This window comes from Muscardinus avellanarius, assembly GCF_963383645.1.
Source record: "Muscardinus avellanarius genome assembly, chromosome: 11".
In the NCBI taxonomy this organism is placed as follows: Eukaryota; Metazoa; Chordata; class Mammalia; order Rodentia; family Gliridae; genus Muscardinus; species Muscardinus avellanarius.
The window spans coordinates 102,593,847-102,608,672 of record NC_137797.1 but is presented as its reverse complement, the minus strand read 5'-3'; the positions used below and the strand labels follow the sequence as shown (position 1 = coordinate 102,608,672).

The 14,826-nt window shown below is 36.1% G+C and overlaps 1 protein-coding gene across 1 annotated transcript; it reads left to right on the top strand.

Annotated features, from left to right (window-relative positions):
- Nucleotides 1-7,927: 7,927 nt before the first annotated feature.
- Nucleotides 7,928-8,839, top strand: LOC308269658 (taste receptor type 2 member 13-like; the record flags this gene model as incomplete). Its single annotated transcript, XM_080705022.1, has 1 exon — nucleotides 7,928-8,839. One exon carries the CDS (start codon nucleotides 7,928-7,930, stop codon nucleotides 8,837-8,839), a length of 912 nt encoding a protein of 303 aa, XP_080561148.1.
- Between the last annotated feature and the right edge of the window lie 5,987 nt (nucleotides 8,840-14,826).

The window sequence follows — 14,826 nt, the reverse complement described above, 5'->3', positions numbered from 1 at the left end:
TGTTCATTTCTAGAGTTGCTTGCTTTGGGAAAGGTAATACTGATATGATTCATCTAACTTCTTATACGGATATTGATTCTTCTTACACTGATTCATCTAACTTCTAACTTCTTATACTGATTCTAACTTCTTATACTGATTCATCTAACTTCTTATACTGATATCGATTCATCTAACTTCTTACAGGGGACAAGTAAACATTGTTCTTATTTACAGGGCAGTAACCAATCATCTTATTACTTGGCTTATTACAAGCCCAAGCATGTTGTATTTGCTCAGGATGACCAACTTCCCCAACCTTAGCTTTCTTCACCTGAAGAGGAGAGTTGAAAATGTCATCATAGTGATGCGATTGGGAATGTTGTTGGGTTTTTGCATATTTTTTTTGGGGGGGGGTAAACATAGAAAATACTATGTGGTGAATAAACATAAAGGAAACATGATTTGACAGACCAAATAGAGTGATATTTTAAGCTTTTCTAAAATGACTATGTTCATTCTAGTGAATTTCAGAAACTTCATTACATCCCTAATCTGTCTTCTGCTATTTGTCTCCTCCCTGTGAAAACATCTCAGGAGGATGCAGCTTCTGGCAAAGAATTCCAAAACCCCAGTGCCAAGGCACACGTGTAGGCTTTGCAATTGTGGTATCCTTCTCTTTTGGCTGTGTTCTCTCTCAAGCACACACACTCTCTCTCTCTCTCTCTCTCTCTCTCTCTCTCTCTCTCTCTCTCTCTCTCACACACACACACACACACACACACACACACACACACATACACACACACACATCATATGCTGATGGTAAGAATGTCTACTTAGATAATTCAAAAGAACCTATAAGAAAACATTTATTTATTTTTGATTTTTATTAATGCATCATAATAATACATCTTCATGGGATATAAGACGGTGGAGACATACATACACACATCATTCATTTAGCCCTTCCCCAAGTCCCACCCCATTCTTTCCCCCTCTCTCCTTCTCGTGTTTGGCTTAGTGATTGACTTTGATGTTTGTGAATGTGCATCATGGACATCAGGGAGTTTCCCTCTCCCCAAATTTCATCACCTTCATTTGGATTTTCTTTTAAGCATTTATTTATTTAGTAGGAAAACTTTTAATATAAGAAAAATTTACAAATGCATGGGCTTCAATATCAATGTATAGAGGACAAAAGTATAGCAGCAGTCCTTTAGAATAAGTAATTTAAAAATAATTTCTCTTACTTTGGTAAGGAGAATTGATTATTACCAAGCCTCATACAATAATAATTGATTATTATTGATTATACTAAGCCTCATAAAAGCATCTTGATATTATTGATTATACCAATAATTGATTATAACAAGCCTCATAAAAGCATTTTGAGATATTATATGTTGTATAATTAAAATATCTTAAAAGGCTAAATAGGGATGTGCAATCATTAATTTTCTAAAACTTAAAGTATGCCTAATTGAATTTACATTTTTAGTACTGTGCTTTTTGTCTTTCAGTACTGGAGATTGAACCTAGGCATGCTTTATCACAAAACTCCACGCCTAGCTCTTTTTACCTTTAAAAAAACAGTAATAATATAAATTGTTGTGTGCTAGCCTTTAACCTGTGATCCTCCTGTGTCAGCCTCCCAAGTGCTGGCGTTTCAGGTGTGGGCCACTTCACCTGATTTCACAGGTGGGATTGAGTCAGCTCATGAATGAGCTAATCTAACATCCAAGTTTATACATTTTAACATGTCTGTTTTTCTCTGATTAAACTTGCAAATATATTTTATGGTGTGTAAATATATGTTATGTTTATATGTAGCAATATAAAAATAAGGGGGATACACAGAGTTTTAATAGTTTTTCCTAGCTATTATTACAGGCCTGTCCATTCTTAGATTGGTTGGTGGTCACAATTCTCTACTGCCACCTAGTGACATCATGTTGACCACTCAGCAAAAATTTAGGCTCATCTCCTCCATCCTACTATGTAGGATTCCCTTGCTAGTTTGAATGAGCTCTTGGTAAATATTTATGTTCTATACATTCCTAAATTAAAGAGATCTGGATCCATGTGAATGGATCTATGTTAAAAACAATCAGAGGATAACCATTTTACTGGACCACAGTAGAAAAAAAAAGACAGAATATTTCTAAGCAAGTTTAATTGATTAAGCCGTGGATGAATACTTTGGAAAGCAAGATTTTTCCATTTGAAGTTGCTGTGGCATTTAAACACTCCATGTATCCAGTTAAAACAGAAGTTTGAACAGTCATAATGCTTCACTTTTTACAATCCATTAATTTCCTTTTGAATTTATGTTGTATGTTATCTTCTAATCTGTTCATTTGAAATAATTATGTAGTCACAGAAAGTTGCAAAGATATATACATATTATATATAGATATAGGTATATGAAGAATACATATGTAGACTTCCGGGAAGATGGTGACGGAGAAAAGCGGGGCTTACGAGCCCCGCTAACAACCAATCTCGATTACTACAAAATCAGCACCTTTCATAGTCAGAAAACACCATCAGCAGAGAAACAAAAAATGTAATTACAAGGGACAGAGAAAAAGAGGGCTGGAAAAACGAGACACAGAAAAAAAACAAAACGCAGTGCTGTGGCTGGAGCACTCCAAAAATGAACACATAGTTTCTAAATTAGAAAAAAAAATGCAACAGCAGGAATTTGACATTGAAGAAATATGGGCCCATTTTAAGAGAGCTAACCTAAGAATAATTGGAATAGAGGAGGGAAAAGAAGGTGAAACCAAAGGGATCAACAATCTCTTCAAGGAAGTAATTGCAGAAAATTTTCCAAACATAGAGCAAGAGGTTGATACACAGGTCCAGGAAACTTATAGAACTCCCTTTAGACAGGATCGGAGAAGAGGATCCCCATGCCACATAATTGTCAAAATGACCAATGTGGAAGCCAAGCAGAGAATCTTAAAGGCAACAAAAGCAAAGGGCCAAGTGACATTCAGAGGCAAACCAATTAGAATCACTCCAGACTTCCCAAACCAAGTCATGAGAACCAGAAGGGCTTGGAGTAATATATTCCAAACTCTGAAAGAAAACAACTTCCAGCCAAAAATTTCCTACCCAGCAAAACTTTCTATCAAATTAGATGGGGAAATAAGAAGCTTCCATGACAAACAGAAACTGAAGGAATTTATGTCTTCAAAACCAAAGCTAGAAAAAATACTCAAAGAGATTAACTACAAAGAAGAAATAGGTAACACACACCAGAACCAGAGGAACAAGATTTTCCATCCAACAGACAACTAAGACTGGTTATCTGTGGAGATTCATTATTTATGTTAGTCTTTTACACATCTCTAAATTGTATTGTTTGCTTTAATTGTTGCTAATTTTTAGAATTTCTAGTTGGAATATTAATATACCTTCAGATATAGCATTTGGAAATATTTTATCCCATTCTATCAGTAACTTTTAACTCTGTTTACATTGTCTTTGGATATACAATATTTTTTTAATTTTTAGGGAGTTCGTTTACCCTTTTGTTGCCTGTGCCATTGAAATCATATCTAAGAAATCACTGCCAATTTCAATGTTGTGAGGTTTAATGACCCAGATTTTCTTCTAAAGGTTTATAGTCTTAAGATTTATATTTAGGTCTTTTATCTATTTTGAGTTAATATTTGTATATGGTGTTAGGTAAGGGTCCAATTTTATCGTTTTTCATGTAATTATTATTTTTCAACAATATTTAGTTAAAAGATTAGTATTTCCTCCACCAAATGTTTGTGGAAACCTTGTCAAAAATAACTTGACAATATATGGAAGAATTTATCTCTAGGCTTTTATTCAACTCCAATGGTTTATATATCTGCCTTTAGAATAGTACTACACTGTTTCAATTATTGTAGCTTTATATGGTTTGAAATCAGAAAATATACATCTTCTAGCTTTGTTCTTTTTCGATATTGTTTTGGGTATCTAGAGTCCATATTCCACATTAGGATAGATTTTTCTGAAAAATAAATAAATAAATGTATGATAGTTTCACCTAAAAAAAAGAAGAAAAAATATTCTCTGGTAAGAAAGAAAGCAAAAAAAATATTGAAATGTTATCTTTAAGTTATCAAAAGCTTGGTATCAGACAAATGAAACTGTTATGTGAGATTATCATTGTTAATATTGGATAAATTGCTATAAAACTAGATGTCAACCACTAAGCCAAGCATGGGAAGGAGGGATGGGGAGGGAACGGGGTGGGGATTAGGTAGGGACTAACTGGGCGATATGTGCATGTATGTCTACAAAAGTATTTTCTTTATACCATTATGATGTATGAATACATTGCACCAATAATAAAAGAAAAAATCTATTAAAATGTCCCCAAATGGAATATATTCATGGTTTGTATTTTTATTTTTAGCCTACCAGTGTATCTTCTTTTGAATGTAAATACAGTATCTCTGTGATAATTAAAAGTTAATTGCTACAAAAGTATGTATGACTAATGGAATGAGGGACTGATTTTGGATCTGAAGTCCTGCTTTCAGGCTCATTCCTGCTTCTGGGCACTTTAAAATCCGGTGAATGACAATTCAGATCCTGAGGGTGATGCCAGACTGTCACCTCTAAATTTAGAAATATTTTATCAACTCATTATTCAGTCTCCTGTTAGTCTCATGATTGAGGACTTTAATGTGTTCATAAATTGCATTTTTGCATGAACCACAGAGCCAAAACAGCTGCCCATATTTGTAACTGAGAACACTCGATTTCATTATTTGGCTACTCTTTTGAATATGGAAAATTATCACCTGTGGCTCTTACAAAAGAAATAAAACATTTGCCAGAATGGAAATTGCTGGGTCATTTGAAAAATGTGTCATAATTTCATAAAGACTGATATGGTCCTATTTTGCAGTAGAACTGATTTTTTTTTAATGGGGGTAGTTGAAATGATGGAGACATACTGAAACGATACATATATAAACGTCAATAGCTTAATTATTACATCAAAGTCTCAGGTAAAAATGAGAAATAAGCTGATGCAAATAAAGTCATTGAAATAGATGTCCCATTCTTTCCCAATTACAGCAGAGATGAATCCCACCTTGAAAATGTTATCCTCTCAGTCGACTTCTTTTCAGAGAGAAAATCCCATACTGTATAAATATTCCTCTGTCCCTCTGTCTCTCTCTCTGTCTCTCTCTCTCTGTCTCTCTCTGTCTCTCTCTCTCTCTCTCTCTCTCTCTCTCTCTCTCTCGTTGTACTGGGGTTCCTGGAAACCCTTCTACCTTTGGGCTACACTCCCAGAGCTATTTTTATATTTTATTTGGAAACAGGGTCTCTTAAGCCAGAGAAACTGGCTTTGAACCGGCACAACCCTCCTGTTTCTGCCTCCCAAGCGCGGGGATGACAAGTGTGCCACACCACGCCCGGCAATTTTTCTCATTTTTAATGAGTTAGAAAGCATTTAAACTTATCTGGAATGAAACATGATAAAACATTATAAGAAACAGAGATTCTTGAGAAAAATGTCTATATGAGTAAAAGAATAATATGTGAGAAAGGTCGAAAGTTAATGTGCAAGGATTCATTTCCAAAAACTAAGAAGACAACAGCAAATATACATGGAAGAAGTCAAAATAAATAAATAGTAAACTCAAGAGATGAATAAAAATTTTAACAAGATTTTTAAAAATCATGGTAATTTGATTTATTTGAATAGACTGATAAAATTGTTAAACTTCTGGTGAAATAAATCATGAAAAGTAAGCAAATAACAATATGAAGAATTGAAAGAAGATATTCAAATATAATAAGAAGGCATTATAAACCAGTTTACATAAAATATAAATAGCTGAAATTGGTAAGTATGAAGAAAACCAAGAGCAGAAGAAATAGGCAACATAATAAATAGCTTTATATCAAAATCATGAAAATGTAAACTCTTTAATTATACATTAAAGAATATCCATAGCCTTTTCATCATAATAGCCCCCAAACAAAGTAACGGAAGTATGCAGTTCCATTAGAATAAATAAATTAATCACTAATACTGATCCCATTAGTACTGTTCAACAATACAATGAGCTATTTTTATATGCAACACAATTAATTTTAAAAGCATATTATTGCTCAAAATTAGATATAAAAGAATAGCTACAGTGTTATTCTTTTCACATACAAATAAAAACCAGGCAAAACTAAGCTAGTGTTTAGAGATGCATATTTAAATAAATGCAAAAATTTATAAAATAGGACCGTAATCTCAATTGCAGAATAGTCAAGAGATATCTGGTGTTTTCAAATGTCCCTCTCTTTAAAAATTATACTTTTGCTGGTACATTGTAATGACACCTCATAATGAGATTCAGAGTCTAGAAACACAGGCACACAATACTTAGTGTGTTTTCCTCCAGATTTTACCCCACTTCTGTACATATTTTGGGGATTGGGTTGATAACTTTGGACATTTTTAACTGCTTCCTTAATCAAGTCTCCCTTTCTCCCTACCCACCTCTTTACCCAGATCTCCTCCCACTATTCTACTGGTCTCTCTCTTCATTTATCTGAAGTTCCTTTTGCTCTCAATTTTTCACTAGGTCCCACATAGGAGAGACACCATATGCCCCTTTGCTCTCTGAGACTGAGTGATCTCACTTAGGATAACATTTTCCAGTTATACCCAGTTTCCTGCAAATGATATAATTTTGTTCTTCTTTATGACTGAGTAAAATTCCATTGTGTGTACTTTTATGACCTATTCAATATCCAAATTATGGGGTCAGCCTGGGCTCAAGCAAATATATCAAACTAACTGTTCAGGGAGACATATTCCATTCTACACGGGCAGGTAAGCCATCATAACAATTATTTCAGTGATAACTGAAATTTTCAAATTACTAACAATGATGTAATTCAATTATTTTTTAAAATAAAATTTTTATTGGTACATTCTAATTGGACTTGATAGATTCATAGTGATACGTTCATATGTGCTCATATCATTATTTGCTCTGTTTCGTTAAATTACTTTGTGAATATTCAACTGTTCTGCAAATCACCAGAAAAGTGTATGATTAATAAAATATAGACATTTATAATTCAAACAGTATATAGTTATTAAATAAAATTGCTTTTTCATTTATCCAGAAGAAACAGGTATTTACTATAACATAAGTGAGATAAAAAGTGTTTTATTTGCATGCGCATGGAATTAGGTCATCTTTCTTGCCTCTCCACATGTTCAGAATTTTGTAGGTTCAGTTTCTCTCCCACATATTGTTTGAGAGAATGAGGTAAGTTGAGGAAATTTAGCTTTTTGCAATAAAAGTCTCTTGCTTTGTTTGGTTGTCAGTTTTGAAATCTATGGCACAGCATAGTTCTGTTTTCTTTGGCAGCTGTTGCTAATTAAAATTTTTTTTTGTTTTCTTTTATGTTTGGAAAAGAAAGGTGAGGGAGAACGTGGGTAAAATCTGAAACAACATGGACTAACTTTCCGTGTTTTTTAAGTCCTCAGTGGTGATGCCATCAGACACAAAAAGCTTTACTTATTTGGTACAGCAGGTTTTTGTAAGCTTTTTGCCTCTGAACCCGAGCCAGTAGAACCAAGTTTTTTATGTGAAAGAGAATATGTCTTCATTTGCATGTTAGCAAATGTGAGTTTAGCTTGGCTTCAAAGTCACCTTTGAAATATATCAGACCATGGTGAGCGCACAGTGTCTTAGTTGAGGCGCCTCAGAGACATTGGCGAAAAATGAACGTTTTCCCAAGAACACATGCATGTTAATTAGCAAAACAAACATTTTTGACTTGACATCTGGCAGTGAGTAAAGAAGGAGGAGAAAGAGGAAGCACTTAGCTGTACATTCAGGGACATACCCGGCATTTGGGATCAGCAAGTAACCAGCGGTGATATTGGACTTTGAAGTTTGTCTGTTTGGACATGGAGAGTATTCTTATCAGCGTCTTCACCCTCGTAATTGTCGTGCTGGTCATATTTGGGAATTTGAGTAACGGATTTATAGTACTGATAAACTGCATTGACTGGGTCAATAAAAGAAAACTCTCTACAGTTGACCAAATCCTCCTTCTTTTGGCAATTTCCAGAATGGGCCTGATTTGGGAAATACTAGGAAGTTGGTTTAGCATGCTACACTATTCATTTTTGCATGTGGATGTGACACAACTAAGAATTATTGTTTTATCCTGGATACTCACCAATCACTTCAGTCTCTGGTTTGCTACCATCCTCAGCATCTTTTATTTGCTCAAAATAGCCACTTTTTCAAGGCCCATTTTTCTCTACCTGAAGTGGAGAATAAAAACTGTGATTCTGACAATATCGTTAGGAACCTGGGTCTTCTTGATTTTAAATGTGACACAAATAAACACACATCTGGAAGACTGGCTCCGTCGATTAGAAGGAAACTCAACTCGGAATTCCACAGGGAGCGGCTATGCGACGTTTGAAGAACAGGCCATGTTTGATATGACTCTGTTCTCCCTAATCCCATTCACCATGGCCCTGGTCTCTTTTCTCCTGCTCATCTTCTCCCTTTGGAAACATCTACACAATATGCGGCTCGGCTCCAAAGGACACAGAGACCCCAGGACCAAGGCTCACGTGAATGCTTTGAAAATTACGATCTCATTCTTCCTTCTGTACTTGGCTTACTTTCTGTCTCTTTTCACAGCTTGGCTTTTTAAGACTCATCAGAACAGATTGATGCATGTTCTTTGCCTCAGTTTTGGTCTCCTTTACCCTTCTAGCCACTCATTCATCCTAATTCTGGGAAACTTCAAGTTGAGGCAGGACTTTCTTTGGGTGCTGAGGCATCTGAAGTGTGGGCTATAGGTTGAGAAACTCATAATCCCATAAACCATCAAACCAAGAGGGCTAGAGGTGTGGCTCAGTGGTACAGTGCTTGCCTTGCATGCACAAGGCCCTGGGTTCAAGAGCCAGCTCTTAAAGGAGAGGAAGAAAAGGAAAGGAAAACTAGATATTGTTGGTGTTCTAGACAGTAATATAATCTACAGCACCAAGTGTCAATGTTTATGTGTGTTATATATGAAAACATGGATTCCTATTTGAAAAAATCAATGAGGACTTGAAAGATTTTATTCATTCCCTCGGGTCCCTTCAATGTCAATATAAAATTTTCAAATGAATCTTTACAATAACATTTTACCTAAGAACGTTGCCTATTTATAATGTGTATTTCAGTATTTGTTGAAGGTCATTTAAAAAAAATCATTGTAAATACCTTCATGGTTGAGAAGTATCTACCACAGCATACTCGGATGTTAATTATGAACCTCTAGCCTCTTAACTCATAATAGCCCTTTGATATTAAATCACTCCCTGGGGATGAGTGTTCTAATGATCTTATCACCTCATATATACTTTTATTTAGTTGGTGAACTAAGGATATTTTAGAATAGCTATTTGGAACAGAAATAGAAAAATTAAGATTTTTTTTTTTAGTTTTACTAGTACTGATAGAATAGAGACATTGAGAGGATTAATATGTTTGATATGAATAACCACCACTTAAATTAACCTTCCTGTCTTGGTTATTACACTGTACATAAGTGTAGTGCATATCACATGCCTTTTAAATACATTTTATTGGGGTATAATTTATATCTAGTAAGTTGGAATTTTTTAGGGTATATTCCAGTTAAAGTTTGGAAGATCTATACACTTAGGTGACTACACCATCAATGTCCTTTGCAGTCCAACTTCCTCTGTCATCCCTTCTACCTAGGTTTTATTCTGATTCTGGCAACTGGAGATTTTTTTGATATCTATAATTTCATATGTGTGTAGTCAATGACTGTGGAGTCTTATTAGCCTGGCTTCTAAAACCCAGCCTCATGTATTTGAGGTTCATCTATTTTGTTGTATAGAGCAGGAGTTTGTTCCTGAGTGATACAGTCTTGATTAGTGTTCCTGAGTAGTATTGGATATAGCACATTTAAGAAAAATTTTTTGATCTGTTGATTAACATTTGAATGGTTCCCAATTATAGGACATTGTGATTAAAACCAGTATCAATATTCATGTGTGTGTGTGTGTGTGTGTGTGTGTGTGTGTGTGTGTGTGTTTCTCTGGATATATGTTTTCATTGTTTTTGGGTAAATACCTAGGATCAAAAGTGTCAAATCAAAACATAACATTTACGTTTAAATTTTAAAAAAGTGATAGACTTCTTCAAAATTACTGTATCATTTTATATTCCTATGAGAATTGCATGTGAGTTTCATTTACTCTGCATTCTGACCAGCAGCTGGCCCTCTGTTCTGTCTTTTGTTTTTCTTATTCTCAGCAATGTGTAACTGGCATGTTTTTTAAGTATACATTTATTGGTGCACTGTAATCATACATCATTAGGAGGCTCAGAGTGACAGAAACATACATGTGCACAGCACCTGGTGTGTTTAAATCCCAGGGCCTTTTCTTTCTTCATACATATCATTGATATTGGTATTGATAATTCCACATATGTATGTAGCCTTACTTAAACTTTTATCTTCATCAAGTCTCTTTCCACCCCAAATCCCTTTACCCCTCACTGCAGAATCCTCTTCTTTATCTGAAATCCCCTTTGTCACCCAATTTCTCTCTAGCTTCCTTATATGAGAGAAAACACACAACGGCTGGCTTTCTGATATTGGCTAATCTCACTTAGTATGATATTCCTTAGCTCCATCCATTTTCCTGCAAGTGATATAATAAAGTCTAGTAACCATCTTTATGCTAGTGTCTTTTCTTTTTGGTTTAAATAGCTTTTGCATCATCAGATTATGAAGATTTTCTTCTATGGCTTCTTTTAGGAGTTTTATCGTCTTGGGTGAGACAAATCTCACATGAGTGAGATCATGTGATATTTGTCTTTCTGTCTCTAATTTGTTTTACTTAATATAACAATCTTTAGTTTCTTCCATGGTTCATTTGCTTTTTTTTTAGCAGATGAATAGTAATCCATCGTGTATATAAACCACATTTTGTTATCCACTCCTCAGCTGATAGACACTAAGGTTGTTTCTGTTTCTTGGCTATGGTGAACACTGCTGCCGTAAACGTGGGCGTGCAGGCACCTCCTTGACATACCAACTTCAGAAGGAGAGGAGGGCATTGGAGAAATCATACAAGGAAATATATCTTGCGTTTGCATGCTAGCAAAGGGGAATTCAAATTCTAATGTAAAGTGTTATGTGTAAAATATAACCAGTGCCAGTAATGGTAGGGAATGTGATAAATGCCTTGAAAATCACCAGAGAAGCTTAAGAAAATAGGTGTGGATTTGACAGTATAATTGAACCCTAATTTGAAAGTATACTTGGAGGTTTTCCAGATTCTATCAGAAAGAGGAAACTTACTGGACATGACATCTTTGGAGACATAAACCTAAACAAGTGTAGCTAGAAACCAGTGAGTGGTGAACTGAAGACAGAGGATCCCCCTGTGAATAGACATGTCAAGCATAATGGAGACCTTGTATATGGCCATTTCTGTCGTGCAATTCGTAGCGGGGATCTTTGGAAACGGATTCATTGTGCTGATAAACAGCATAGACTGGCTCAGGAATCGCAAGATCTCCCTAGTTGATTTTATTCTCACATGCTTGGCCATTTCTAGGATATGTTATCTGTGGACAATAATTTCGACAATCATTTTAAATATCTTCTTAAAGAAATACGTTTTTGCTGGGAGTCTAAGGATAGTTTTTGATGCCTTCTGGGCAGGATCCAACTATTTCTGCATAACCTGCACCACCTGCCTCAGCGTCCTCTACTTCCTCAGGATAGCCACCTTCTCGCATCCCATTTTCCTCTGGATGAGATGGAGAATTCACAAAGTGCTTCTCCTCATTGTTCTGGGGATGATATTTTCTTTCTGCCTAAGTTTCATCTTGAAGGAAGTGACAGCTGAAAGCCTAACTGAAGAATGGACAAAAGTGGAAAAGAACCTGACACTCAATTTTACGGTGATCGTATGTAACTTCTTGAAGTCTTGGATCCCCTTTCATGTGATTCTCATCATCTCTTTCGTAGTGTCTCTGGTGTCTTTCCTTCTGCTAATCCTCTCCTTGTGGAGCCACATGAGAAGGATGAAGCTACAAGGCGTGTATTCTAGGGATCTGAGCACAGAAGCCCATGTAAAAGCTATGAAAACTATGATTTCTTTCCTACTCTTCATTATTGTGCATTATTTCAGTACTATTATGATAATGTTAGTCTATTCTATTCTAAATAGTCTTGTGGCAAAGGTTTTTGCTCACATGCTAGTGTTTCTGAGTCCATCTGGTCATCCATTTCTTCTGATTTTATGGAACAACAAATTGAAACAGGCTTCTCTCCGTGTCCTGAAGAGGTGGAATATGTAAGAGAGGAGGTAGTGCCTCAGTCCTATAGAGTCCAGCCCATTTAACAGGGCACCCACAAGGGTAGCCACTGTTAATATTCCTCCCTGGAAAGCTCATGTGAAAATACTTAGAGACGCGCTTGCATAATGCATATGCTAGGATATGTATACTTGAAACAAAGCAAAACAAAACAATATTGTGTATTTATCTTTATATAAAAGGGAAGGAGAAAAGAATTTAGAAGACTTTACAATGTGCTAATGACTTTTTAAGAAACTCATTTGTTAGGGAAAATATTTTAACCTTATCTGTTAAAATTCAGGGGAAGTCTCAGAATATGGTACTTATGGTGTTGACTGGACCTCATTCCCTCTCATCTTCTAAGGAAATTCACAGTAGGAAAGCCTCCTACGCCGGCAGCCTTTGTAATAATCTGAACTTGGGCCTGCCATCTTATCTGTAACAGTGAGATGAAAAGACAGTCAGAACTATCTAGTAAGATGATTGCAAATATCAAGAAATGTATAGTAAACACTTAGTACACATTTCATATATGATCAACCTTAGCAAATATAGAAGTTGGTAGAATATCAGGACAATTTAGTAATATGTGTATGTTAAAGGAACTTTAACATTAAACAAAAATAGATGGACAAACCAACATCATAATCAAGTAGCCAGAATGTTTGATAAATGCAAAGTAAAGTTATATATATATATATATATATATATTTTTAGCAGTACTGGGGATTGAACTCAGGGGCATTCTACTTCCAAGCTAGACCTCCAGTCCTATTTTTTATTCTTTGTTTTGAAACAGGGTCTCACTGAGTTGCCAAGGGCCTCACTAAATAGCTGAGGCTGGCTACAAACCTGTGATCCTCCTGTCTCAGCCTCCCAAGTACTGGGATTATAAACATGAACCACCATACCCAGTTTAAAGTTTAATTCATTAGAAACTGTATTTATTGACTAATTATATCACCAGAATGCTTAATCAATTCAATGTTCACACCAGTTTTTCAAATTCACATGGCCTTTCTCTGGACTAGGGGCACCCAATTCAATTTGCTCACATTTAGCACAAGTGTACCCACCCCATCGATACTCATCTCTCTTGGTAAGCTTGGCCTTAGCATTCTAGACAAGCTAATGCATGGTGCAGTTGAGGAAGAACAAGATTTCCATCATGGGTTAGAAAGCTGACCTCTCTTCAATAAGGAGAGATAAGTGTTTGTTGAGAGACCGAGGGATAAAATTTACATCTTACTATAAAGTGCAATGAGAAAATCTAATGGAATTTGGAAAGAAGGTGCTGTGATCTACTTTCTATTTTGAAAGAATAACTCTGGCAATTGTAAAGAGAACTGATGAGACATGTAATAAAGGGCAAGAATGGCCGAGTACGGTGGCACGCTCCTGTGATCCCAGCACGTGGGAGGCAGAGACAGGAGGATTGCAGATTTGAGCTCCGTCTCGGCAGCTCAGCAATACTGCTTCAAAACAAAAAAATCAAAACAGGGGGGTAGCCAGGAGGAAGAATGTCCTTTAGTTTAATCCTCAGCACCAAAACTAACTAACTAAATAAATAAATAAACAAACAAACAGCACTGAAAACACAACAAAAATCAAGCAAACAAAAACTAAATAAAAAATAAAGGGCAGAAAGCTTACCAAGCTCCTTGGTGAGACCATTAAAGTCCTCCAAGAGAATCATTGTTGGTTTTGGATCAGAGAAGGCATAGGAGGTCATACTGGGGTTTATTTTGCCAATGGAGCCTAGTAGATCTGTTAATGGATGATTTTGGTTGTACTGACAAGTCCAACGAAGACTTCTCACTGTTGGAATAACTGAGTAAAACATTACAAACTGACAAAAGGATCGGGAATTGTTATGGGCTGCACCTTTCCCTCAGTTCTCATGTGTTTGTTGAAACCCTGAGCCCCAGAACTGCAGAATCTGACTGTATTTGGGGACAGAACCTTTAAGGGAGTGATTCAGTTAAAATGAGGCTGTTTGTGTGGGCTCCAGTGTGACTGGTGTCCCTACAAGAAGAAGACATTTGATCACCCAGGGAGACCCCAGGGATGTCTGAGCACAGAAGCCCCATGAGGACAGCAGAGAGGTGGCGTTCTCGCGAACAAGCAGAGAGGGCTTGGAAGAAACCAAACCTGTTTATTTCTTAGCCGCAGGGTTCTAGCCCCCAAAGCTGTGCAGATAAGTTCTGTTCAGTATTTGTGGTGTGTGTGTGTGTGTGTGTGTGTGTGTGTGTGTGTGTGTAGACCTAGTGAATTAATATGGATGGGGGTAGCAAGGTTTAAGACGTAGAAATCAAGAATTATGTGCAGACCTACTGAATTAATGGATGGGGTGCAGCAGGGTTTAAGATGTGGAAGTCAAGAATTATGTTGGTGGCATGTTAAGTTGAAAATACATATTTACGTATTTGGGCAAGTGGGCTACTTACGGCCT